The 27,996-nt window shown below is 46.1% G+C and overlaps 1 protein-coding gene across 1 annotated transcript in view; it reads right to left on the reverse strand.

Annotated features, from left to right (window-relative positions):
- Nucleotides 1-14,522: 14,522 nt before the first annotated feature.
- TRIM36 (tripartite motif containing 36) overlaps nt 14,523-27,996 on the reverse strand; it is a 28,397-nt gene continuing 14,923 nt past the window's right edge. Inside the window, exons 6-9 of the mRNA XM_069002239.1 lie at nt 27,807-27,931; nt 20,309-20,602; nt 19,743-20,040; nt 14,523-14,988 (exon numbers count right to left, since the gene is read on the reverse strand). Of these exons, the coding sequence (XP_068858340.1) occupies nt 14,634-14,988; nt 19,743-20,040; nt 20,309-20,602; nt 27,807-27,931 (1,072 nt within the window). The 3' untranslated portion in view covers nt 14,523-14,633. The remainder of the gene's footprint in view (nt 14,989-19,742; nt 20,041-20,308; nt 20,603-27,806; nt 27,932-27,996) is intronic.

Consider the following 27,996-nt stretch of genomic DNA (forward strand, 5'->3'; position numbering starts at 1 on the left):
CTTCTTCATCCTTATTTTTTTTGTCTCAATAGCTCTCTAAAATGACTCTATTGTCATTTTAAAAAAAGATAAATCAACACTTCAGGTTATATTTACTTTGTGTAAGGGTTTGCCTGTTTCCCTGTGAGGCAGTAAAAAGTCATAATAAAACCAGCATGAATGAATTCACACCTGTGTAAATACCCTGGAGTATCAGGAGGTAGCTGATTTATAGCATCTTCTAAATAGGGAAAGAAGTGACAAATTCAGCTCAGGTCTGGAATGCCTGTGGAAAACCTGCTTCCTGTGCTAGTTAGCTCCTGGGCAGTCCACAAAGAAAGCTTCTTCCAGACCCTGAATGGGCATCATGTGGACAGGGCCACAGAGTATTTCTGCCGGGGTAGAGAGACAGGAATTGGGCTTGAAAGGTGCTCCCTAACATCATTCCCATAACTCTGAAGTCTTATTGTAAGTCCCAAGAAACGGCAGGGAGGGAGCTGAAAATGTCTGTGTTGTCTACAGGTTTGGTGAGGAAAAAACTGAGGAAATATAATCCTGTCAGCTCCACTGGGGTACAATGCCACATCTTCACATCTTCTTCTGGCTTAATGTTCACAGGTAGAGAGGATGCACTGACCCAGGTCCTTCTGTCTCAATAAACAGTCCCTTCACTCTGTACCCTCCCAGGAGCATACGAAAGGACCTCTGTCACCTTCATAATCTAAATACCTGTCTGCAGTGAGCACAGTTAACCCAGCAATATGCACAGTCCTGAGTAAGACAGTCCTAAGAACAATTATCAGAATTATCTTAATGTCCCACTGTCTTCTGACCTTCCTAAACATGTCATGGTTAGTCAAGTGACTTTCCAGAGAAAAAGATACATGCACTTAAGCACAAATATAAATATGTATACCCAAGATGTCTATATGTAGGTAGGTTTTGTGAGAAATGAAATTAAATGTTTTCCCTAGCCAAGCAGTTAGTTCAAATCCGTGCAATTCTGTTATGAAATGACTTCTCAAATGACTTCTCATATTCTAATCATCATTCATTGCTTACCTTGGTTTTGAAGTATTTATGAGAGATTATTTCTCAAAGAAACTTTTTTCTTCCACCAGTTTAGTTATGGTGTTTTTGTGGCATTCTATTATAGCAAAGTATGATGGCTCACTTAAATTGCATTGCTGTAAACTCTACCCTTAAAAGTTATACCACAGTTCTCTTTTTAAGAAAGGATGGACAGCTATGGAGACAGCATTTTTGTTGGAGATGAACATCTTTTAAATCAACTAAGACAGAGTCTAAATATAACATATAATCTTTTTATTCAAGTTCAGACAGAAACAAAGTCATTTGCAAATTACACCATATAGGAAGAAACTGAACGTTCCCCTGTTTTAGCCCACCAGGCCGCAGTGGGTTACCAACCCCAGACAATATACCAAGTTGTTCTGTGGGTTGTCCATGCTTAGCAGCACTGGTGGGAGCCTGCTCTGCCTGCCTGGTTCCCTTCCCTGCTCAACCACCCATGCAGAATGGTCACTCATATAGTTCAAGGAAGAAAATAGTTATTTTTCCCTGTCTTCTGAAATTATTTTTCCTTTTTTTCCTTTTTTTTCCTACCAAGTTGAAAGTTTTCTGTTCTACCTAGGGCACTTTCTCTTCACCTTCATCTGATAGCTTAAATGTAGCTCTGTATATTTTTTTCTTCTTTTCTTCATCAGTCAGAGTGAACAGAGGAGCAGAGGATACTGCAGCTGTAGTTGTTTTCAGGTCTGAGGAAAGGGCAGGCAACCCACTAGCTGCACAAAAGTTGAGCTGATGTGGGTATGATAGAGCAAAAGAGAGGAAGACTTTAATTAACAGGAAAAAATTACTTTCTGAGAGAAGTATTTTTATAGTGTTTGAGCCCCCCATTTCTCCCATGCAAAAGTCTTATGGGAGACAGGAGGAATAAAAGGGTTAAGAACAAGGACTAAGCCTGTCAAACCAGGCAGGCTTGCTAAAACAAATGGATCTTTTCAGGCTAAATTGGTTTTGCTCAGTGCAATGTCTATAGTTGGGCAATAAATACACAAAAAGGCTTATATTTTGCCAAGGAGCTAGAAATATCCTTCAGGCCAACTCAAAGCCACTTCTTTCTAATTTGAGACTCCAGTGCAAACTGAAATTTTCTCTCACACAGATGTACCATTTGTTTTCCTGAACCTCAAAATAGCCTTTCAGACACTTGGTGCTGGGCAGGAGCTGAGCCAAAGACCACGAACCATCTCAGGTTTCCCCTGATGGTAAACACCCTGGGAAGCACCAGACAGCCCTGCATTCATGTGCTGGTGGGGTATTCAGAATATTCTTCACAGCTCTTTTCAAGTGCTTCCTCAGACACCCTTCTGTATGTTTTACTATATTCCAATCAAAAAACAAGCCTGTCATTTATATCTTTGAACAACATACTAGAGAATGGCAGCCAAATCAAAAGCTTACTTATAGTGGGCAACCCTCTATTAAGGGGCACTCTGTCCCCCATCTGCCAGCCGGGTAGAGAGGCAGGAGATCCGTGCTGCCTGCTGAGGGCTAAGATCCATGATGTTGCCAACAGAGCACCCCAGCTTGCCAAGAGCACGGGCTAGTACCCGCTACTACTTTCTCATGTGGGTGCAAATGACACTGCCAGCCAAAAAATGGGCAGGATCAAAAATCACCTGTAGTGGTTTTGGTTCAAAATATTCATTACTCACTTATTTTCCTTCTGTGCGATAAGAATTAGGAGAAAGCAAAGCAGGCACAAACCTTAAACAGTTGCAGTACAATGAAAGAGTTTTATTATTAATAGAATTAAAAGTAAAGAGAAAATAACAAGAAATTAAAGCAAATCCCACCCCCCCCGCCCTTTCCAGCGCTTCTCTCCTTTTACCCAACTCGCACAAAGGGTAACAGAACATGGGATGTTAGCCAGTGTTGCAGTTCTTGAAAACTCTCTTATGCTTAAGGGAAAAAGGGTTTTCTTCAGTTGCACATGGTTCCCCAACTGCCACCAACAGCAGACCCGCCCGGAAACAATCAATCTGCTGTGGTGTAAAACATCTCTCCCATGAAAAATCTCACAGTTCTTTCACACTGCAAAACATGGGCCATCACATGGGGTTATTAATCTTTTTAAGGATAAGTTATTTTGGCCTGCACACAAAGGCTTTCTCCGCCACAAGTCTCTAAAAACCTCTCACTGCTTCTATATAGCCTGGCATAGGCACTCTTCACAATCTTCACAGGCCATACGTGGATTCTCCATCTCCCCACGTACTTCAAATGGATTAAAGAGACAAAGAGTTTGTGATATTACAGTTTCTTACCACGGCACACAAGAAGGTTTTTAAGCTACGCGCGAGAACCGTGGCACCGCCCTCTTTTCTCCCGTCGCCATGTTCAGCTCCGTCTCACGCGACTCGCTTTCTCCTTCTCTCTGACTCTGAAGCCGCCACGTTGAAGAGCGTTCTTGTTCAGGCTTTACAGTGGAGAAAGCCTCCCTCCCTTTGTGCTGCTGGCTGCGTGGTGTCCTCTTCAGCTCAGCACAAAGTGTGCTGGATGCAGACAGGAGGCTACGCCGGCTCCCGTTGACTCCGCCGGCTCCGCATGGAGAGGAGAAGGACCCGCCTGTCCCCAGAAGCCGCGCTGGATGGGTTTAGCTGTGTGGCAGTCCATGGCTGGGTTTAGCTGTGTGGCAGTCCATGGCTGGTTTAGCTGTGTGGCAGTCCATGGCTGGGTTTAGCTGTGTGGCAGTCCATGGCTGGTTTTAGCTGCCTGTGGCTCTGGGACAGTTCCCCCCCCCCCCCCCAGCAACGCAGGGTCCATGCCACAGCGTTGGGAAAGGGGGGAAGGGGCAGTGGCCCCGGCCCGGCGGGGCCTGGAGGCTCGGAGCCCCGCCGCCCCCCACCTTCCAGCAGGTGAGCTCGGACAAAAGGGAAATCCCGCTTTTCCGTGCGGTTTAAATATGTAAATTGTGAGAAGCGTCATTAGTCTAAAAGACTGTCCATCAACTCAGGTTCAACCCACTACATCACCGTAAAGCCCTGGTGAGGCAGGTGGAAAATACCAGTGCCCAAGTCCTCTTCCCATGTATAGTATCACCTGGAGAAATAGAGATAGCCAGAAGCAGATACATAGTGCAGATAAAGATCTGGCTTCATGACACTGGCTTTTATGACAATGGGCTGTGCTTGAAAGATGGTAACCTATTAGGGAGGAACGGGAACCACCTGTCTAAAAAAGACAAGAGAAGCTTGAGCATCAGGCTGGCCAGTTTGGTGAGACGGGCAGAAGGACTGGGGGGAGGGGATGTGTTGTGTCCAAAGTGGCAATGCTCCTGCCACTGCTTCCTCCTGGGGTGTTGGTCATGTCAACCAGTGCAGCAACAGATATCCCTTGGCTGCCTCTCAGGATGAGAATCATAGGGCTAACCATGTCAAGGGTGTGTATGGCTATGGTAAATCCTCTTATGCCCCTTCCATGGAACCTTGATGCTTGATGACTTCTCTGAAATGCCTGTACACAAATGCACACAGCATGGGGAATAAAAAAGAACTAGAACCTTGTGTGTGGTCACAGGGCCATGATCTCACTGCTCACATGACTGGAACGTTGTCATGGATGGCTATGTACTTTACAGAAAGGACAGGTGAGCGAGGCGAGGTGGTGGCATTGCTCTTTAAGGGAGAGAGCACTGGGAATGTATCGAGCTCTGTCCAGGGGCAGATGAACGAGTTAAGAGATTATGGGTAAGAATTAAGGGACAGGATAATATGGGTGACACTGTTTTGGGTGTTTGCTGCAGGCCACCTGATCAAGAGAAGGAAGTTGATGAGGGAGGATCTCTGTGGACCCTGCTTATCCTGGGGAAATTCAACTACGCTGATACTGTTGGAGGGACAACACGACTCAGCACACCCAGTCCAGGAAGTTGATCATTGATGGTAACTTTTTGATGGAAGTGGAGGAGGAGCCAACAAGGAAAGGGGTGTTGCTGGAGTTTTTACTAACAATCCGGAGGGACTGGCCAAAGATAAGAAGGCTGGGTGCAGTCTTGGCTGTAGTAACCATGAGATGGTGGAACTCAGGATCCTGTGTGGAAGAAGAAAAGCACCAAGGACTAGAACCCTGAGCTTCCAGAGAGCTAACTTCAGCCTCTTCAAAAAGGAGCATGGGTTGGGGCTCTAGAAGATAAGGGGGTTGTCATAGGTTAGCAAGCATAGTCCCAGAAGGGATATCCTTGCTAAGGGGGGCTTACAGTTTCCCCTGGGACCTGATAGAACCTATCAGCTGGCCAGTTTGAATATGGACAATTCTTTAAGCCACTTAAAGTTGTGACCGCCTCTGTGATCCACACTTAAGAATAGACAAACTCCCCCCCAAGCTCTCTCTCCTTTCCGGCGCTGGGACAGGTGGCTGCAGGCCCTGTGCGGGGGCCAGTGGGCCACGGCCATCCTGGAGCCATGGGCCTGTTCCAGCCATGGAACCCCCCCCCACTGCCTTGCCGTGGGCAGCCGGAGGGGCTCGGCTCTCCCCCCTCTCCACTGCGATAAGAAAAATTCAACATTCCAGCTGCAAAGCTGCAAGGCCGAGGTGAGATTAACCCTTTTATTGCTGTGAAGAGCTGAAAACCTGAGGGAAGAGAGAGAGACGCTTAAAGCTGAAATTCTGTTGTGAAGCTATGATATATCAGAGTATCCCATTGTAATTTCATGAAGATATGGGGGGTGGAGTGTTCAACTCGTAAGCAAAAGCACCTGCACTGAGATAGGCAGATGCTGACGCAGCTGTAATTTCATGGGAAGTTTGGACAGAGAGAGATGGACCAGATGAGGACTTTTGCTCCAAATGGGAAAGGAGAAATCCTCAGTTCCTAGAGATGCTCCCAGAGATAGTCCTAAAGACGAAGATGAGGAAGACCCTTTGCTCCCAGGGAAGGAGAAGGGCCTCTGTTTTTTTGTTTCTGAACGGCTCAACCTTAAAATTGTACCCCAAAAACCTTCAAGAGCGGACCCTCGAAAGCAGTTGCGGGAAAAGCTGCAAGTCGGGGGAAGGGACTCGCATGCGAGCAGAGAGACTCCTCTTCCTAAATGGACTGAACAATATTTGGAAGTGGGTGGCTGTCTCGGTGTGATGCTGTTTTCATAGCATGAGCAAAAAGACTTCTCTTTCTAAATGGACTGAACAAGGTTATTATGGAAGTGGTAAACAGACTGAACATCTTAAGGGTTGTCTTTACATTGTCAGTGGGAGAAGGGAGGAAGGTGGGGGGAGGAGGAGAGTTCTGAAGGTGGTATAATTTTTTTTCCCTTCTTTTAGGTCTGTTAATAAACTTCTTTATATTCTTTCAACTTTGGTTGAAAAGTTGGTGCCCGCTTTGCATTTCTCCTAATTCTTATCTCACAGAAGATAAACAGTAATGAGTATTTTGGGCCAAACCACTACAGGGGGTCAAGAGAGCTGGTAAATATTCAAGCATAGTTTCCTCCAAGCTCAAGACCAGTGTATCCCCATGATAAAGAATTCAAGCAAAGTGGGCAAGAGACCTGAATGGATGAGCAGGAAGCTTCTAGTAAATCTCAAACAATTTATGGGATGTGGAAAAAGGGACAGGCCACACAGGAGAGCTACAGGAACATCATCACAGTATGCAAGGATTCAACAAGGAAAGCCAAGGTCCACTTGGAATTGAGTCAGGCAAGGGATATCAAGGACAAGAAGAAGGTTTCTGCAAGTGTATCAGCAGCAATAGGAACATTATGTAAAATGTGGGGCTGCTGCTGAAATAGATGGGTGTCCTGGTGACAGAAAATACAAGGATGCCTTCTTTGCTTCGGTCTTTACTGCTTTACTACAGACCTCAGGGTTAAGAGAGAAGGCTGGAAAGAGGAAGATTTCCCCATGGACAAAGAGGGTTGGGAGCTGAGGGAGCTGGCAGATATTGTTGCTAAGACACTCTCCATCATCTTTGAAAATGCATGGAGAACAGGAGTGGTGCCTAATAACTGGAGGAAGGCCAGTGTTACCCCCACCTTCAAAAAGGGAGTACACAGGAAACTGAGCCTGTCAGCTTCACCTCCCTCCCTGAAAAAGAGATGGAACAGATCATTCTGGAAATCATCACCAAGCATGTAAAAGAAAAGGTGATCAAGGGTAGTCAGCTTGGATTCACCAGGGGGAAATCATGCTTGACCAGTCTGATAGCCTTCTGTGATGGCATGGCAAGATGGGCTGATGAGGGGAGAGCAGTGGATGTTGTCTACCTTGGCTTCAAGGCTTTTGACACTGTCTCCCATAACATCCTTGTAGGTAAGCTCAGGAAACGTGCATGAGGGGAATGGACAGTGAACTGGACCAGAAACTGGCTGAATGGCAGAGCTGAGGGCCAGTGGGGTTTCTACTCCAGTTCCAGTTGGAGGCCTGTGATCGGTAGCATTCCCCAGGAGTCAGTACTGGATCCAACCTAGTTCAACTTGTTTATCAATGATCTGGACAAAGAATGCACCCTCAACAAGTTTGCTGATGATATGAAACTGGGGCTGATACATCAGAAGGCTGTTCTCCCATTGAGTAAGCCCTTGGTAGGCTGGAGAATTGTTTGGAGAGAAACCTAGTTAGGCTGAGCAAGGGCAAGTGTAGGGTTCTGCAGCTGGGGAGGAATAACCCCAGGTACCAGTACAGGTCGAGGGCTGACCTACTGGAGAGCAGCTCTGTGGAGAAGGATCTGGGAATCTTTGTGTATGACAAGCTGACCATGAGCCAGCAGTGCCCTTGTGGCCTGGAGAGCTAACGGGATCCTGGGCTGCATCTGGAAGAGCAGTGCCAGCAGGTCGATAGAGGGGTGATCCTGCCCCTATACTCAGCCTCTACTCTGGAGTGCTGTGCCCAGTTTTGGGCTCCTCAGTACAAGACAAGGAGCTAATGGAGAGGGTTCAGCAGGAGCCACAAAGATGATGAAGAGTCTGGAGCATTTCTCTCATAAGGAGAGACTGCGGGAGCTGGGCCTGTTTAGTTCAGAGTAGAGAAGACTGAGAGGGGACCTCATAAATACAAGTATCTCAAATGTGAATGCCAAGAGGATGGTCCCAGATTCTTTTCAGTGGGGCCCTGTGACAGGACAAGGAATAATGGACATAAAATCAAACAAGAAGTTCCATGCCAACATGAGGAAGAACTTGAGCATGGAAAAGCACTGGAACAGTGCTGCCCAGGGAGGTTGTGGAGTCTCCATCACTGGACACATTTAAACTCACCTGGATACACTTTCATTTTCCCTGCCTCTAGGTGAATGTCCTGGTTCTGCCCAGGGCAGAGTTAAGTTTTGCAGCAGCCAGAAGGGGCACTACCAGGTTATTCTATACCAGCTCACACCCTGCACAGAGGGGCACAGGATTTTTCACCAAGGTGTACAGGGTGTGCTCTCAGGTGGCGCTGCGTTCCATGTGCTAAGCAATCCTATGTCAATTTTCACCTGTCTGATACACTCTGTTATTAGTATTGCTGTTGTTGTCATTTTCTTATTTCATTGCTGTTTCTAGTAAATTCTCCTTATCTCAACCCATGATCTTTACCTCTTTGTGCCTCCAGTTCTCCTCTCCATCCTGCAACAGTGGGGAAGGAAGGGAGAAAGCAGCACACGTATGTGTGTTTCCGTGGGAACATTTAATTGAGTGCCTTTGCGTCCCTCTCAGTAATGTACCCACCCGGCACGGCCAGCTCTGGACGCGACAGGCTGCGGGGGCCAGCCTCTGGAAACCGGGAGACCGGAGGTCTGGCTCGTGGGTCCTTCTACAGGACCTAAGCAGTGGGGCAGGTGGTGGAAGGAGGAGGCAGACTCAATGCTGGGTGAAATCCGGAAGGTTTATTGTGCCTCCGAACAGGAAACTTCGCCCACCAGGGGTGCCCAGCAGAGAGCAACCCGGAGGGTTAGTGCAGGAGGTTTTATGGAGGGGCAGCGACAAGGGAGGGATCACAGAAACAACCAATCAGGGAAGGGGAGGGTGTGGCAAACAAGATGAAGGGGACACCAGGGAACCAATGTTAGGAAAGGAAGGGGACTCTCTTCCCAGGACCAATCACTCGGCCCTCCAGCCAGAACTTTCTAGAAGCTTGGGAGGAGTGCCAGAGCGACTGTCAGGATCCTGGGAGGAGACAAAACTGACACATACGATAATTACCATGACACTGGGAGGGCGCCAACTGGGATATTACAATAATACAAAATCTAAGGGGAGACCCGGACCAAACCAAACAGAACACACTCCCACAACTGAGGAATACAGTTCCTAAACTGTGACCCTGCCTTGGTAGGAGTGTTGGACTAGATGATCTCCAGAGGTCCCTTCCCACCTTAGCTATTCTGTGATTCTGTGAAAATTCAGCAGAATACTGCTCTTGCTTTCAATATTCTGCTTTCAAAGGAGTGTCAGCCTGCCTCTCCTAAAGCATACACCTCCATATATATTGGCTGCTTTAAGTGCACTGGCACAGCCCACAGGGGATTCCCTGTGAATACAGCCTCTGTTGCTTGCAGGTGCACACACAGCTGGCCTGAAGGCAGCAACCACCAGAAGCTGGAACTTTAAAGCATCCTGCCAACAACAGCATCAGCAAATGTAAACATTGAATGAAACAAAGGAATGCAGATTCAAGCAGTAGCACCAATTTTCAGAATTGCAGAGTAAAGCAGGTCCACCCAGCCTGAGGTCCTCCAGTAGAACTGTTCAGGTTGGAGAGCACCATCTGCTTCCTCTGTTAGGGAACAGATAGTTTCCCTTGAAAATGCCCAAGAGCAAAGTTCATTCTGGATGCACATTCTCCTTCCCTGACTAGGGAGAGAGGCTCAGGCAGTCAAGTTCCTAACACCAGCATCTTAAGTAAATGCCTGGCAATCAGTCCAAACTACTCCTAAAATCACAGGTACTGGTATATGTGCACACTTGAGAACCAAAGCAGTGCTTTCTCCTCACAAGTCACCTATTTTCATGTATTGTATGAAAAATTATTTCAACCAGGGTCCTCCAGAGCTGGGATGTAATAATGTGAATGACTAAGATATCATATTTCAGCTTTTATTTAAAAAAAAAAAAAAAAAAAAGACATCACTTTTACATTTCAGAATATTTTCAAACAAGGCCTTTCTGTTAAAGCTTTAGGTATCTAAAAAGTGTCTACATGATTCACACCTGCATGAAGCTTTGCAAGTCACACCATAGTCACCAAACAGCTATATTGCACGAAGATCCACACAATACCACACCATTTTTAGCTTAGTCTACATTGTAAAGTGCTGTTTCATAGGGAGAAACTTGAAAAAATAATTATCTGATAGGCAAGTACTGCTGAACTCTATTTCTGAAAGTTGACGCTTCCATGGGCTTCCATGGTAGTGGAAAAAATATCACAGCGTGTTGTCAGTGCCTCTTGACAGTGTGTTTTTTATTTAATAAGCTGAAGTAAGCACCAAAGAGTACTGTCTGGAATGCATACTAAGTATTCAAGTAACACCAAAAGCCAAATCAATTTTTAAACTCTGAATGAGATAAATACAAGCAGATATATCAGAAGGTAGATAAATGTTTAAAGTAGCATCAGTTTCTGTCCAGTAGAGTAAGTAATTGCATAGCAGAACACATCTTAAATGAATTTGAAACTCTAGTAGAAAAAAGCCCCTAAATTTTTAATTTCTGTAGTCTCAAACCAATAATCTTTTTAGATTAATGAGTCTTGAGACACTGTCTTCATATCTGCAATAGACTGTTCCATTTACAAATATTTCCATAAAGTAACAAAAGGTCTGGTGATACCAGCACAGATGCTTATAAAAAATATAAGTGTGGAAACGTGGAGTGCTAACCATGACATAAATCCTCTAATCTAAACCAGTTTCTGAAACAAACCAGTTTTTGTTTCATCAAAAATGAAACTTTTGTCTACGGAAGGAGATTTGGTCTGGAAAAAAACCCGCAAAGTTCAGCCCTACAATCTACAGCTTTAAGCCGGTACTCGGTTTGGTAGATGAACTGACCACTGCCAGTTCTACTAGGGGAGAAGTCACAGCTACTGAAGTGAGAATCCTTTCTCCTGGGTCTGTCTGACTGCTGTGCTCACACAAGCAAGATCATGACTCACCTACTCAACAGAGTATACTAATGTAAGAGTTTTCAGTGCTTGTGGTTTAATAAATATTGGACAGCGGAAAAAAAGTAGAAGGAACAAAAAATCTTAACAGCAGAGGGAACTGCTGAGTCTCACTACAACTTAGTTTGCTCCAAGACCTGGAAAAGCAAACAAAAAAGAGGTCATGTTCATGTTACCAATGAAGCTACTCAGAAATATCCAAGTTTAGAAGTGACTGAAGAGCTGAAGAAAGCCCTTAGAACTTAGTGACTAGGTAAACAAGCATTATCAACATAAACAAATGCAAAACAGCACACAGGTGGGGAAAACCCTACGTGCACAGGTAACCATCAGGATTGCATGGAAAACACTGCAGAAGAAGCTTCATCATCACCCTAGTACTGGGTGTCAAACAAAAAAATGCAAATATGGCTTTAGGACTACAGAAAGAAGGAAAACAAAACTTTGTCATCCTTCACAGCAACAGGGTGTCTTATGGACAGACTGTTCAGTCAGCCTCAACAGGCGAGAAGAGAGCAATGGCTTCAATCCAGCAAGAGGGAAGATGAAAGAGAGGAAATGACAGAAATGAAAGACTATGATGTTAACCATCTAAAAGAGAATAAATTAGCAAAAGGCTAACTAGTAAGGGACAATTTGCCTTTACTCCTGCAGGAGAAAATGCCAAAACATACCCCCTACTTCACACCTGCTGCTGGGACATCAAAGTCTTTCTCACACAACTCACACTGAATCTGTGGAGTGCACCTCCACACAGCCTTATCAAGACAGAAACATTTGCAGGTGAGATCCAGACAAGAAGTTGCTCTTGCTGGGCCTTTCTAGCCCCAGAAGGGCTGTCATATTCACACTGGCACAGACAACCATTTTTGACCATTTTTTCCAACAGTGGTACAGTCAGAGGCTTAAGAGAGAAGACACTGGGAGGGGTGGACTCCAGGTCAGATCAGTACAACAGTTCAGACAGCAAAGCCCACGAAAGTTTTGCATTATGGCCTACATTCACTTAACTGTATTGTGATTTTCAGGTCCCATTTCACAGCTCTACAGCTGTTTTCATGTACTTAGTAAGCATACTTCACACACATTCATCAAGATGCAACACTATCCCCAAATTAGAAAGCATATCCCCAAATTAGAAAGCATATCCCCAAATTAGAAAGCACCAAGTACTCATTAGAAACATCCTTCACTTTAGTTTCTTATTTTTCCACAAGTCAATGGTGCATGCACCCCACTTTTTTTTTATACATAGGTTTCTGTAAAGAGAGGCAGTCCACTTCCATTCCCAGGAAGATCATGTAACAGATCCTCCTGAAAGATAGGTCAAAACTTACAGAAGACAAGAAAGTGATCAGGGACAACCAAATGAGCTCACCAAGGGCAAACACTGCCTGACTCACCTAGTGGTCTTCTGCAACCAAGCAACTGCACCAGTGGATAAGGGAAGAGATAAAGAGATACCATGTACATGGACTTCTGTAAGGCCTTTTATAGGATCCCCCACAGCATTCTTACCTCTCAACTTGAAAGAGAAGGGCTGAATTGGATGGACTGTTCAGTGAATAAGGAATTGGCTGGATAGCTACACTCGAAGAATCACAGTCAACAGCTCAATGTCCAAGAAGAAACCAGTAATGAGTGGTGTCCCTCAAGGGTCTGTACTGGCACCAGTGTTGATGTGGATCTCATGAGGTTCCCCAAGACTGAGCACAAGGTCCTGTACCTGGATCCAAGTAATCCCCACTTATCAATACAGACTGGGGGATGGAGAGCAGCTCTGCAGAGAAGGACTTGGGCATCCTGGTGAATGAAAAATTGGCCATGAACCAGCAGCATGTATTTGCAGCACAGAAAGCATCCTGAGCCGCCCAGTGGCCATCAGGGCAAGGGAGATGATTCTCCCACTCTGCTCTATCAAGATCCCACTCTGCTCTATCAAGACCCCACCTGGAACACTGTGTTCGGCTCTGGGGCCCCCAGTACAGAGGAGAGGCACAAAAATTGTCAGAGGGCTGGAACACCTCTCCTGTGAAGACGTGTTGTGAGAGATGGAGTTGTTCAGCCTGGAGAAGAGAAGGCTCCAGAGAGGCCTTATTATGGCCTTTTAATACATGAAAAGGATTTAAAAGAAAGATGGGGAGAGAGACACTTTTGACCAAGGCCTGGAGAGATAGGACAAAGGGCAATGATTTTAAACTAAAATAAGTTAGATTTAGATTGGATACAAGGAAGAAATTTCTAACAGTAAGAGTGGTGAGACACTGGAGAAGGTTTCCCAGAGAAGCTGTGGATGCCCCATACCTGGAAGTGTTCAAGGTCAGGTTCGATGCAGCTTTGAGCAACCTGGTCTAGTGGAAGGAGTCCCTGCCCATGACAAGGGGGGTTTGAAATGGATGGTCTTTAAAGGTCCTTTCCAACTCAAGCTGTTCTGTGGTTCTATGATTCTGTGAAAAACTACTATGTGATACAGTTCTTAGCATTAGAGGAACTGAAATTTGAAGGGAGACATCCTTTAAGGCAGAAATTAGGTCTCAAAACTTAACCAGTGCATTTTTAACATTCTTACTAAGAAAAATCTAAGCTGCTACTAGATAAAAAAAATTAACCTATAAAAGCAAGTATTAAAAGAAATACCTGATTTTTTTTTGAAATTCACATATGATTACTCATGTCAGTAACTCATTTGCTTTTGCCTAAATACCAGGTGCTATTAATCACACATGCAAACATTTCTGATTTTTGACTCCAAAATCTGACATTTAAGGTACAATTGCACTTTCTTTTTGATAGCTTATAATAAAAGCCTGGAAGAATAAAGATACTTACCATTATGCCACCAACTATATGACACCGAGTGTCAGAACTTGAGTTTTAACTTACAATCACGTTAAGGGTATACAACATGCAATCAGATTCAAGTTTACCCTCATCATTCCAAGTATAACTTAAACGTTCAACACCATTTCTAGTTTCTTCCTCTTTTATATTATATTTTCTTAAATGCTGTTTTGTGCTGAAAGGCCCAACTGGTGGTCAGGGGTTAACTGGAAAGCATTTGACCCTGCAGAGGCATTCAGGCAGATTTCTTAAAAGGAGAATGGCAATCCCCCACTGTCAGCTTTGATTTCATTAAATACAAAGCTGACTGTGTAAGGATTTAAGTTAAATAAAAGGCAGATTTCTACCCCGAAGAGTAAATTTTGGTTGCTAGTCCTGAAGAGTAAATTTTGGTTGCTAGTCAGACTTCTTCCCTGCTTCCCCCAGGAAAAGAAGTCTGTAGAGAACAGCATTGCACAGATTGCAAAAAAGGCAGGAGAATTCCTCTGGTTCAGGAAGTGCCTGGACCATCTATTTTAAAAAATCACGGGCCAGAGGCTTGTGAGCAACACGCAGGTAGAATATAATTTATCAGGACTGAAAACTAAGGTAGAACTCTTCCGCTTTCATTTTTCATCTCGGAACAGCAATGGGAAGAGATTACTGCACTAGATGTCATCGTGGTACTCCCTGTACTTGGCTGTGACAGCTTCCTCAAGATGCACTGCTGCACCACCCATCAAAGCAAATGCTGGGTACATTATGCCAGAGCAATCCACCTCACATTCATACAGGCACTTCATATGGCCTGCATCGTAAAACCCTACCCTGCCTTTGTCACAGTCAAGGCAAATGCCCAAGCATGACGGCAGGGGAAGGATTCTGCTTGCTGGATCCTTGGGAGCAGCAGGTGTAGCAGGGATAAAGAACTTCTTCATGCCTAAGGTGACCAGTGTGCAAGGCTGCGATGAGTCAAAGAAGGCATCTTCACTCCCACTGTCATGACCGCTGTCTTGCTCGTATCTGGAACAGAAAAAAAAAACGTGCTTTTGTCAAATTCTTAAGTGGGATCAGTGATGTGAACTGGAGAAAACATTTTTGTAAGATAGGCAACACCACATGATCACCCAAAAAAAACTTGTGTGGTTAAAAAAAAATCATAGAATCATAGAATATCCTGAATTAGAAGGAAACCACAAAAAACATCAAAGTCCAAGTCCTGGCCGTGCACAGGACAACCCCAAGAGTCACATCACATGCCTGAGAGCATTGTCCAAATGCCTCTTGAGCTCTGTCAGGCTCGGTGCTGTGACCACTTCCCTGGTGCTCCAGTGCCCAACCACCCTCTGGGTGAAGAAACTTTTCTTAATATCCAGCCTAAGCCTCCCATGACACAATTTTATGTCATTCCCTTAGGTCCTGTCAATGGTCACCACAGAGAAAGGATCAGTGTCTGCCTCTCTGCTTCCCTTCAGTCTCCACCAGACTGCACAAGCCCAGTGACTTCTGTTGCTCCTTCTGGGGCTTCCCCTCAAGGCCCCTCACCATCCTCGTGCCCTCCTTGGGACACTCTCTAACAGCTCCATGGCTTTTCTGTGTTGTGGCACCCAGACCTGCCCCCAGCACTCGAGGTGAGGCTGCCCCAGTGCAGAGCAGAGCAGGACAATCCCCTCCCTTGCCCGGCTGGTGATGCTGTGCCTGATGCACCCCAGGACACGGGTGGCTCTCCTGGCTGCCAGGGCACTGCTGGCTCATATTCACCTTGTCATTGACCAGAACACCCAGGTCCCTTTCCTGCACTCATTTCTGCTTTCCAGCCTCTCCTTCCCTAGTCTGTCTGTACATCCAGAGTTGCCCCATCCCAGGTGCAGAATCCGGCACTTTTCCTTGCTGGATTTCATACAGTTGGTGCCTGCCCAGTCCTCTCTTTTGTCAAGGTCTCTCTGCAGGGCCTTCCTGCCCTCAAGGGAGTCAACAGCTCCTCCCAGTTTTGTATTGTCTGTGAAGTCACTTAGTATCCCTTCCAGTCCTGTGTCCAAGCCATTTATGAAGATGCTGAAGAGCACAGGGCTGAGGATGGAGCCCTGTGGAACCCCCTTAGTGACAGGTCACCAGTCTGGTGTTACCCCATTCACCACAACCCTTCGTGCCCGAAACATGAGCCAGTTGCTCACCTAACACATGATGTGTTTATCCAGCTGTGTGCTAAACAGTTTGTCCAGAAGGATCCTGGGAGACACAGCATCAAAAGCTTTACTGAAATCAAAAGAGATTACACCAACTGGCTTCCCTTGGTCAGCTCAGTGGGTTACCTTCATCATGAAAGGAAAGTTTTTCAAGCAGGACTTTCCCCTGGTGACTGTATTATCCTTCCAGTGTGTCTTGGGGTCACTTTGTGATATGTACCCCTATCGTTGCCCAATGCCCAGAAATTAATTTTGTGTCTTTCTGTGCCTTTAAACTGAGCCTGAGAGGGGGAGAGACAAAACTGAGGGAATTTTCTAAGCAGTTTGTTTTCATGTTTTCAAGGAACAGAGATAGCGATGGCTCTGTGTTCAGCTGCAGCAGCAGAGCAAGAGTGGGGAAGGCACCCGGCTTGCTTTCGGCCAGTTTTTCAGCTCCTTTCTCTTTCTCTGGAGAGAGACAGAGAGTTGAACTTTTGTTTTTCCTGGGACTTTGGTTTTTTTCCTTTTTTTCTCTGCTGGGCTGTTTCAACATCAGAATACATCGGGAGGAATTTCCACCGAGGCCTTGGCCCTGGAGGTGGGCCCACCACCCCATCCCAGCTCCAAGGAGGGGGAGAGAGAGATCTATGGAAGGACTCTGAAATTTTCCCAGGTTTCTCTCAGCAGAGCGAGAGGTTTTACTATTTAGCATCAGTATCCTTTTCCTGTGTCTTTGTTAAATAAATAGTTTTTATCTCTTTCACTTTCCTTCAAGGAAAAAGTTTATTTTTTCCTGAACCTGGTGGAGGAGGGCTGGTTGTAACCTGCCTTCTATCAGAGGATGTATTTCTAAATTTGCCCAAACCGGCACACGATGTTGTTCACTAATTCCCAGAATAATCTTCTCCATAAATTTACCAGTCACTGAAGTGAGACTGACAGGCCTGTAGTTTCCAGGGTCATCCTTCCTGCCAGTCTCAAAAACTGGGACAACATTTGCCAGCTTCCAGTTGACTGGCACCTCTGAAGACCATTGAAACATCACAGAGGTCTCACAATGACATCAGTCAGCTCAGTACTCTAGGATGAATTCTACAGACTTCTACGGATTTGGGTGGAAGAGCAAATCCTGCACAAGTTTGGGGTTGGCTGGGAGTTTATTATTCTCACAGTTGCAGTCCTCGAGTTCTGGGACCCCTAAGGCCCATCACTGGTGTTGAAAACCAAGGTCAATAAAGCATTAAACATCCCTGTCTTGTCTCTGTCCCTGTTAGCAAGGTGACCTTCCTCATCCAGCAATAGGCCCATGGTATTTCTGACTGCCTTTTGCTATTAATGTATTTTAAAAAAACTCCTTTTATTGTTCCCCACTGTTCTGGCCAGCTTCAACTCCAGTTGGGCTCTGGCCACATGAATTTTGTCCCTCAAATGTCAAGCAGCATCTCTATTTCTCCCATGTTGCCCAACCTTGCTTCTATTTGCCAAGGGTATTTGCCATACCTTTCTTTTTTGGCTTAGCTCTAGAAGATCTCTGCTCAGCCAAGCCAGCCTTCTATCTTGCCTGCTTGACTTACAACATTTTGAAAGTGCCTGCTCCTGTGCCCTTAGGAGGTGATGCTTAAAAAGTGACCAGCACTGATGGACCTCAGCACCTTCAATATTGATCTCCCAGAGGACTTTACTGACTAGCACGCTGAGCAGCCTGAAGTTTGTTCTCCTCATGTCAAGAGCTGAGGTTTTGCTGGCACTTTTCCTCCTGACAACAGAAATTTTAAACTCGATCACTTTGTGGTTGCTGTGGCCAAGAGGGCCACTCATCTCCACTTTGCTCATGAGATCCTCTCTGTTGACAAGGAACAAATCAAAGAGGGCAGTTTTCTCCGCTGGCTCCCCTAGTATCCATACCAAGAAGTTATCATCCAGATATTTTAGGACTCTTCTGGACCTGTTTGTACCATCTGTGTCATGCTCTCTGGCAAGCTGAAGTGCCCCACAAGGACACAGGTGGTTGATGTAGAGATATTCCTTAGTTTCTTAAAGAATAACTCATCGGTGTCATCATCATGTCAGGCTGGGTGGCCTATAGTACATTCCCACAATGACATCCACTTTGTTTGTCCCTTCATCCTTATCCAGAGGTTCTCAGCTGTGGCATTGCCAACTGCAGGGTCCATACATTCCAGACATTATGTTACACACAATGCCACCCCCACCTCATCTGTCCTGCCTGTCCCAGGGCACTCCAGTCACAGGACTCATCCCACCGGGCTTTGCTTACACCAGTGGTACACACCTAAGCCAGGAAGGAAGATGCATTTAGTAGGTGGAGAAGACTCACTTCAGTCACTTCAAACCATTAGTAACAGCTGAACTCCAGTAAGGACAAGACCACAGAAGGGTATACTAGAGAGTGGATGTATCTAAATGTACTCACGCTAGGCAATCATTAGTGAACCTACAAGTATAGTAAATTAGTTAATGCGAGAAGTAACTTAGCAAATATGACCAATCCTTACAGACAGGAACATGTCCTGTGAGTTCTCCATGACACTGCTGTGTTACAGTATCTTTAAAATTCAAAAATCTAAAGGTAGTGTTTTAATGGTTTAAGCTTTGGGGCTTTTTTAAGGTGCCCTCTCTGAAGACTTCCCTGAACAGTTTCCCAAATGGTTATTGAAGAGTGTGCAGATATATTTGGTCAGTCTGCATAGTTTTCTCCTCACCTCTGACCCAGATAAAGACACATGAAGAAGCACACATTTTTCAGTACAGACATTCCCTACCTAGGATTTCAGTTTTGGCGTGCTTGTGGGGGCAGTTGTTTCTGTGTCAGCTAAAGTTTTGCAGATATCTATGTGGAGAAGGAAAAAGAAATCAGGAAATTTAGTTCTAACTTCTCACTTTGCAAATTGCTCCATCTGGTTTTAAGCAGCTCGAGATTGTGCTGACACATTTTCCACGTGTTATACAGGAGGAAGCCAAACATTTGTTAAATTTCTGAGAAAGAGTCCCCAGGAGATAGCCTCCCTGCCTGCAGTTCCTACACAAACCCAGGCTTGCTACAGCTGTAATTGAGAGATGGAGATGAAAATATTTTACTGGTTTGTCCACTGCACTTTGGCTTGTGCTCAGTGGCATTCCAATACGTATGCAAGCATGGAGCCTGCGGTAAGCCAGTGCCTTGGGATCCACTGTGGCACAAACTACTGCAGAAAAATACAAATATGTACAGTGAACACAGTACTTCTGAAAGGCTGCCAAACCTTGCATGCTGAGGGAATTAAGGCAGAGTCTCGCTATTGATAATTAAGCATTGCTTCTATCTTACAACTTACGCTTATTTTTAACCTTCTTGCTTTAACTGACATTCCTTGGCATCTATAGGAACCTGGCTTCTTTCCCAAAAAGAAAGAAAATAGGACTCTGGATAATCAGGACATCTTTCTGCTAACAGGAGGGGATGAACAGGAAAACCTGCTTATACCATACAGTTCAAACTTCTCACTGGTTAGGTTCACCTCATGTAGTGAGACCAGACTTGCTCTTAATTTACTTTTTTAAAAAGTCATCTCCTTATGTAAAACATGCATTAAGCAAGAGTCTGCAATTTACCTTGGACTGGTCACATCATGGGTATTGTGGAACAATTTCTGTATCTTGTTGCTAGGAACAACTCCCACTTTCACCAGGTATGAATAGGCTTCCACGCGAAAAGCCCAGAAGTGCTTCCCTTTGGCAATCCCAGTGTCGCCAATGATGTAATCCAGGGTTGTGTAGCATCCAACCTGCAAGCGTTCAGATCCCAGTAGGAGAGGAAATCCTGCCCTACTTTCCACAGAGGTTCTTCTTGGGTTCAGCTGGAGATGTTCATTGTTGTACCCACATTTGTCATCAAAAAGAAAACTGAAAACTGAAAAACAGTATCCCAGAAAAATTCTTAGTTATGTATTTGGCCTTCTGTGCTTATAAACTACATTTGAAGTCATACTGACTGAATTTCTCACTTTTAAAGGCTACTAGGAATATCATGCAAGCTAACAGTCTCTGTACGTTACCTACTTAACCTTTAACAGTGATTCTAAACATTTATGCAACTTCTAACAGTGTAGGAGACATCGGGGAGCTACTGGAAACTACTTTCAGCTCTTAACACTGACGGACATAAGAAAACCCCATACCTGGAGCTGGAGGAGTACACAAAATAACTTCTCGGCTCCAAGGGCTACAGATGGACCCTTTGTATCCTCGAACTCTAAAGGCATAGCTGCTGTCGTCATCAAGATCAGATAATACTTTGCTCTTGCCACAAACTTCAGTCTTCTGCCATGTCACACTCTCATCTTCTCTATTAAGCTTATGGTACTCAAGAACATAGATATCAGCTGAATCTGTCTTCCCAGGGCATTCCCAACAAATCAGAGCTTTGTTGTACATTCTGCTCTGCTCTTCATTGATTTCTGGTATTTCTAGACCTGGAACACATGAGAAAGAAAAAAAAACCATTGAAATTTATATACATGTTGTTTTGGAGTTAACCATACAACCTGTCCTGGGTAACCCAAAATGTTACTGTCTTCCACATCTACCTGTGCCCCTGGGAGATTTCAGCCACTTTGTAACTAGGGACTATTACTGTTATTTTTGGCCCATTGTTCGGGAAGGCGACTCCTTTCGGAGCCATCTCCCTGGACTGGTCATCTCTTCCTGGGTCACAGCCTCGGACCCCATCCCCAGCTGTAATAACTGGTGCCCGAACAGCCTTGGACCCTGGAACCCCGGACCTGGTCTGAGCTGCGTCTTGATCGCCAAGACAGAACCAGCCGTTCGTGTGCTGACCCTCTGAAGATAGACCTACGTTTTAGCAGGACTTTTGGACAGGGACAGTTCGAGACCCTCACCTCCCACCTAGGACTGAAGTCCCTGAGGATCGAACTGCCAGACCATCCCCCCAGCAGACCTTTCCAGGAGCCAGCCCCACCAGAAAATAGGATTTGTAAGTTTAAATTTGGGGCTCTCCTTCTCTTGCGTGCATTTTAAGCAATTTTGGGTGGGTTTTTTTTTTTTTCTCTCTTTTTCTGCGGAGGGAGGATTCCCCCCCCCCAGCTGCATCTTGCACAATCCCTGCTGATGCTCCCCCTCTCCCTGCACCCCCCCCTCCCCCTACCATGGGTTCTTGTGCAATCCCCATCTCCTCCGCTCCTGCCCTAAAGCCCACCGCCCCCCCACACCCTCCTACAGCCCATCCCGACTCCACATGGAATTGCGAAACCGGCACTACCTGCAACCTGACTTCCTCCCAAATGACCTGCTGCTGTACAACCTCTCCACCCCCATGCTGCCATAACAGAAACCCTTCCCACCCCTCAAACCAGCCCCGACTCCCCGCTATCCCTGACCTGGGTAAAGCAAAGTCGGCATTTCAAAAATGCCGCGCTACGCCCCCTGTATCCCAGCCCCGCCCTGCCACAGCTTATTCCTCCTGTTCAGATGACAGTAGCAGCAGCTCTGACTCTGAATCTCAAGACTGACAGGCACAGACACGCAGGGAAGTGAACCGGGACGGAGACTGAGAGCTAGCCCAGAAAATCTCAGCCTTCCCAGTCATTAAAGGGAAAGGGAGGAGGGGTGGTCCAACTACAAAAACATGGAAACCTATCCCATACAAAGAAGTCAAAGAGCTTTGCAAGGCAGCAAAAAAAAACATGGGAGCGGGTCACATTTCTTTAGAAACTTAATTGGAAGCCACCTTCTCTGCCTATACATTAGTGCCACATGATATTAAAAACATTATTAACTGCATCCTTTCCCCTGCCGAATATATGTTATGGGAAAGGCATTGGAAAAGACATTTAAAAACACTGTCTGACACTTATGCTAAAGATGCAAACCAGACAGATTGGACAATAGAACAACTGGCTGGAGAAGGTGACCTCCAAAAAACCCTAGATCAAGCTACAACCTTACCTGAAGTAGCATTGCAAGACATAGCTATTGCAGCTAAGACATCGCTGCTTCTTACCCCCGATGATTCTGTTCCTACACAATATTTCTCTGACATCAAACAGTCAGCAAATGAAAGCTTCATTCAGTTTGTTGATCGTTTAAAAGCTAGCTTAGAAAAACAGATAGAAAGTCCAGATGGACGAAAGGAACTTTTGGGCAAACTTGCCATGGCAAATGCTAACGAACGATGTAAGAATATCTTGAGGGCCCTACCCATGGACACAGAAACCACAATAGAACAAATGATAGAGACCTGTACCAGACACACATCCACAGAGAACACAATGACCCAAGCAGTTGTAAAGGGCATCACAGAGGGAGTTTCTGGTGCATTTGCTGCAGCAGTCTCTAAGGAGAATGCCCGCTGTTTCTATTGTGGTGAACCTGGACACTTTATAAAGGACTGCCCACAAAGGTCACCCACCCAGGACCGTTGTGCCACCTGCCAAAGGCACCAGAGACAGCAACAGCACCAGCAGCGTTCAAAAAACTTCCATCGAAGTGTGGTGTCAAGGCCCCACGCTCAGATAACAAATCAAAGGCCATACTACCCCGCCCCAGCTGCAAACTCCACATCGGATCACTGAGAGCAGACAACTGGACCTCACCCAGCACCATCATCCCAGGCAATCCCAGAACACATGAGAAGGATCTAACACACGGAGCGCTACCGATCGGAACGAGACGCCAACTGGTAACATCACTGCCATTTAACTTTGTTGACAAGCGTTTTTATCGTATTCCCACAGGAAAGTATGGATCACATGATGGCCCATGGGACATTCTTATCCTAAGCGATACCCTTCATGGCCCAGAACAACTCTTTGTATTACCTGAGATACAAACAGTGCACCCTGGACAAGAGATTCTTGTCCAGCTTTGCTGCATGGACGCACCTTTCTTTCTCCCACAGGGAACACTGATTGCTCAAGCTTTTTTACTTCCACAGAACCGCTCAGAACAGCTTCCTCTCAATCCTACAGCAATGTGGATAGAGATTGTGGGCTCAAACAAACCGACCATCGAGTGCAGCTTGTTCTGTAAAGGAGAGAGGGTCTACTGCCCAGGGATGCTGGACACCGGAGCAGACGTGACCATCATCGCCCGCTCCGAGTGGCCAGGGAATTGGGAACTGGAGCCAGTGGCAGGTATGATCTCCAGGATTGGTGGAGTTGCAGTATCCATGAGAAGCAAACGAAATGTCGTCATCAAAGGACCCGAGGGCAAGATAGCGACCACCCGACCATTCGTGGTAAGGGCCCCATCCCCCTATGGGGCAGAGACCTTCTATCCCAGTGGGGTGCCACCCTCACCATATTTCTGACTGGGGCCACTGAGAAACGCACGCTACCATCTACTCTCCCGCTCACCTGGAAGACTGACAACCCAAAATGGGTGAGACAGTGGCCCCATGAAGAAGAAAAGCTCAGCGCGCTGGAAGCCCTGGCGGAAGAGCAACTTGCCAAAGGTCATATCACCGAGACCACCAGCCCTTGGAATTCCCCTGTCTTTGTACTGAAAAAGCCTGGCAAAGACAAATGGAGACTACTCCATGACCTACGGAAGATCAATCAGGTCCCTGAAGACATGGGCCCCCTCCAACCCAGCCTGCCATCACCATCAATGCTGCCCCAAGACTGGATGCTTGCCATCATAGATATATAACAGACTGTTTCTTTAACATCCCGCTCCATCCCCAGGACAGACCACGGTTCGCCTTCTCCATCCCGTCTCTTAATGAACAAGCCCCACTCAGAAGATACCATTGGCTCATCCTCCCACAATGCATGAAGAACAGCCCGACCATCTGCCAGTGGTACGTCGCCCACATTCTGTCCCCCATCAGAAGCCTGTTCCCAGAAGCAATCATCCACCACTACGTGGATGACATCCTAATCTGTGCATCAGAAAAAACTTACTTGGACAGAACTCTTAAAAAGACAATTGAAGCCAGAGAAGAAGCAGGGTTCAAGATTCGTGAGGATAAAGTGCAGCACTCCAGCCCATGGACTTACCTCGGCCTCCAGATCCGTGAGAGAACCATCGTACCCCAGCAACTCGCCATCAAAGAGGACCCCAAAACCCTAAGGGACTTACACAGCCTGTGTGGATCCATAAATTGGATACGCCCCCTACTGGGAGTCACAACACATGACCTCACTCCCCTCTTCAACCTCCTCCACGGCAGCGGAGACTTGGACTCTCCACGCACTCTCACGCCTGAAGCCCGAGATACCATCACCAAAGTCCAGGAAACCCTGTCTTCATGCCAAGCCCATCGCGTTGAACCCAGCCTGCCTCTCCAGCTTGTAGTCCTGGGTAAGGCTCCCCGTTTCCATGGACTGATCTTCCAATGGGACCCTCAACTCAGAGACCCTTTGCTGATACTTGAATGGGTCTTCACAAGCAATCAGCCTACAAAGACATTAACCACCTTCCAAGAAGTAATGGCACATTTAATAAAAAAGGCCAGAACTCGTCTCCGCTCTCTTGCAGGGTGTGAGTTCACATGCATATACTTGCCATTGACCACTGAAGATCTGAAGCAGCTGCTCCAGACCAACGAGAGCCTCCAGTTCGCCCTAGATAGCTACACAGGCCAAATTTCCATTCACATGCCAAAACATAGACTTTTCTACCGTGATGCAGCTTTTAAATTGATTCCAAAATTAATCCAAAGTAGAAAACCTCTCAAAGCTCTGACCATCTTCGGTCTGTCATGACATGGAGGCAACCCAATACCCAAAAATGGGAATCTGATATCCAAATAGTAGAGGGATCTCCACAGATTGCTGAATTAGCAGCTGTTGTCAGAGCCTTTGAGAAGTTTAAAGATGAATCTTTTAATTTGGTCATAGATTTGGCTTATGTCGCTGGCATAGCTATGAGGGCTGAACATGCTTTTCTAAAGGAGGTCTCCAAAACTTTTACCAACTGGTTTCTACATTAATTCATTTAATCTTCCACAGAAAACAGCCTTACTACATTATGCATGTGAGGTCACACACTGACCTCCCTGGTCCCATTGCCGAAGGGAACAGGAGAGCAGATGCACTGGCCATGCCAGCAGAGACTGCAAACGTCCCCGACATCTTTGCCCAGGCGAAGTTGTCACATGCATTTTTTCACCAAAACATTCCTGCCCTCGTCAGAATGTTCAAGCTCTCAAAAGATCAAGCAAAAGCTATCACTGCACTGTGCCCGAACTGCCAGAACTACCAAATACCCTCTATGGGTACCAGAGTCAACCCCCACAGTCTGAACAGCTGCCAATTGTGGCAAACTGATGTAACCCACTTCCCATCCTTTGGGAGATCCAAATACGTGCACGTGTCAGTTGACGCATTTTCTGGGGCAGTGTTTGCGTCAGCTCATGCAGGGGAAAATGCCATCCACGTCATCAAGCATTTCCTCCTTGCCTTCGCCACCCTGGGAGTCCCTGAAGAAATCAAAACAGATAATGGGCCTGCCTACACCTCTCGCAAGTTAAAAGATTTCTTCAACCAGTGGGGAATAAAACACAAGACAGGCATACCTAGCAATCCCACAGGACAATCCATTGTAGAAAGGACCCACCAAACCCTCAAAAGAGTCCTCAACCAGCAACGGAGAGAAACAGAAATCTTGTCTCCTGTTGAAAGACTCTGTAAGGCTCTCTATGTCATTAACTTCCTAAATGGTACCTCATCAGAGCCTGACCCCCCAGTACTCCGCCACTTCTCAAATTCAACCCAAGCTAAGCTCACGGAGAAGCCTCCAGTGCTGGTAAAGGACCCTGAATCACACCAGGTCTCTGGGCCTTTCCAATTGATTACTTGGGGGAGAAGCTACACCTGTGTCCAGCTACCATCCGGCCCAAAGTGGTTCCCAGGAAAAAGTATAAAACCATACTTAGGCCCTACAAACACTGCTACCACAAACACCAAGAACTCTCCTGAGACAAATACAGGACCTCCCCAAAACCAGACCAGCTCGACATGCAGACGAAAACGTCGCCGGATGCCCACCAACCAGGAGAAAGATCGTCCCACCACACGGCAGCAGACGAAACAGAAAGCTGAACAAGAAGCTACAGCAAAAAAGTCAAGCCATAGGCCAGACACAGCCTGAAAAAACTGATCCTTAGTTTATATGTTATCACCCCTTGTTACCCCAAAATATCCCCTTCCCTCAACCCTTGTCAAACCTCCCTAAACCCCAAAACCTCTCACCACAAAGCTAACAGATCTCGCTTATATTCCCTCTCAGAAGCCCCATCCCTGCGCAAAGATGAAATGTATCTACGTTGATGCTGTCCTCACCACAGCCTCGATGACCTAAAAGTAGATAATGACCTTTTTGGACAATGGGAAATAACAGGATGGATTGCATCTTTGATTAAGGGAGCTTTGTGGGTATTCATTGTAATTATTACTGTGTTACTTATGTTCTCTTGCCTCCTACGTTGCTGCAGAAAGGCTGCTGGGAATGCCTTTTTAATAAATACAGAAGGGGGAGTTGTGGGGTATGCCCAGCCCTTGCCCTGGAGGGATCTCTGCTGAGATAAGAGATTTTGCAATCGCCCAGCAGGACTCCCTGGAAAGGCAACCATTTCTAGGGTCATGGCAAGGAAAGGCAGACCCACAATCCTTTGGGAGACACTGTGCAGATCATTCTGTAACCCACTGGTCTGTCCCAGACCCTCAGTAATCCACTGGTCCCCTACTGATCCCCTGTATCCCTATAAAGGCAAGCTCCCTCGGGCCCCTCCAGGAGAGGGCTGCTGTCACTGGCTCCCCCCTTCGCCGGAGGGGACCCACAATGAAGCTACCTCTGTGCGGAACCAGCCACACGAGCCTCTCATCTCTCTCTCTGGTCTGGTTTGGCAGAGCTGAGCTGGAATCACGAGCTGACAATCACTAAAGAGATGACAGTCTCTGCAAGGGCCCCTCTGCCAGCAGCTGGGGGAAGACACCGGACGTCGGGAAGGCGATTCCTTTCGGGACCATCTCCCCGGACCGGTCACCTCTTCCTGGGTCACAGCCTCGGACCCCATCCCCAGCTGTAATACATTGTTATTTTGTTTTTGCAGTAAACTGTCATTTTTTCACTTCTCCCTACTCCTATTAGTTTTTTCTTATTGGTGGAAAGGAATTGGTTAAAACTATATTGGGAGGAAACTCATCTTAAAGCGTCCACCTCTTAGAATTGTCTTAAACCAAGACCCAGCCCATTTTTGAGCTATAGCTTGGTTAAAGGAGGGAATCTAACTCTCTGAGTTAAATAGAGCAGATGAGGATGGTTCTCTGTTCATACACTTAAATAAATCCCGTTTTCTATTTTTACTTTGAGAGGCTTGAGCGATTTTTTTTCTGGCAGCTTTACAAACTATTACTTTCTGTCATGCAATAAAATCTTTTAGAAAGACTGAGTGTGATGTAACTACAATATTTTGGAAGCCAGTGCAAACTGGTACCGAAGGCAATATCATTTTAGCTTCTTTATGAAAGCTGAAGCTTACACTGCTGCCAGGTAATGCCTTCTGAATTGTGGAGACAGAAGGCACAATGCGAGTCACAGGACTGAGCCCTGCAACTGCTGCCCTTTCCACCAATAAGAAAAAACTGCTGCCCTTTCTCCAGAGAAGCCCTTAAAGCTGTAACCTGGGAAAGACCTGATGTTCTCAGAATTTACCATTGGAATGGAAGGACAAGTCACCAAGGATGTCTTCTTGCTTAGCAGTGTCCACCACAAAGTCTTCAAAAGTAGTTTCAGCTGCTGGCCTAAAGCTCTTCAGAGACTCAGTAGCTTTCTGGATTCTGAAAACACAGAAGAAGCAGACTAGCACAAGAGAAAAAAGGGCAATTCAAGGTGGACATTCCAT

Source organism: Aphelocoma coerulescens (assembly GCF_041296385.1).
Source record: "Aphelocoma coerulescens isolate FSJ_1873_10779 chromosome Z unlocalized genomic scaffold, UR_Acoe_1.0 ChrZ, whole genome shotgun sequence".
Classification (NCBI taxonomy): Eukaryota; Metazoa; Chordata; class Aves; order Passeriformes; family Corvidae; genus Aphelocoma; species Aphelocoma coerulescens.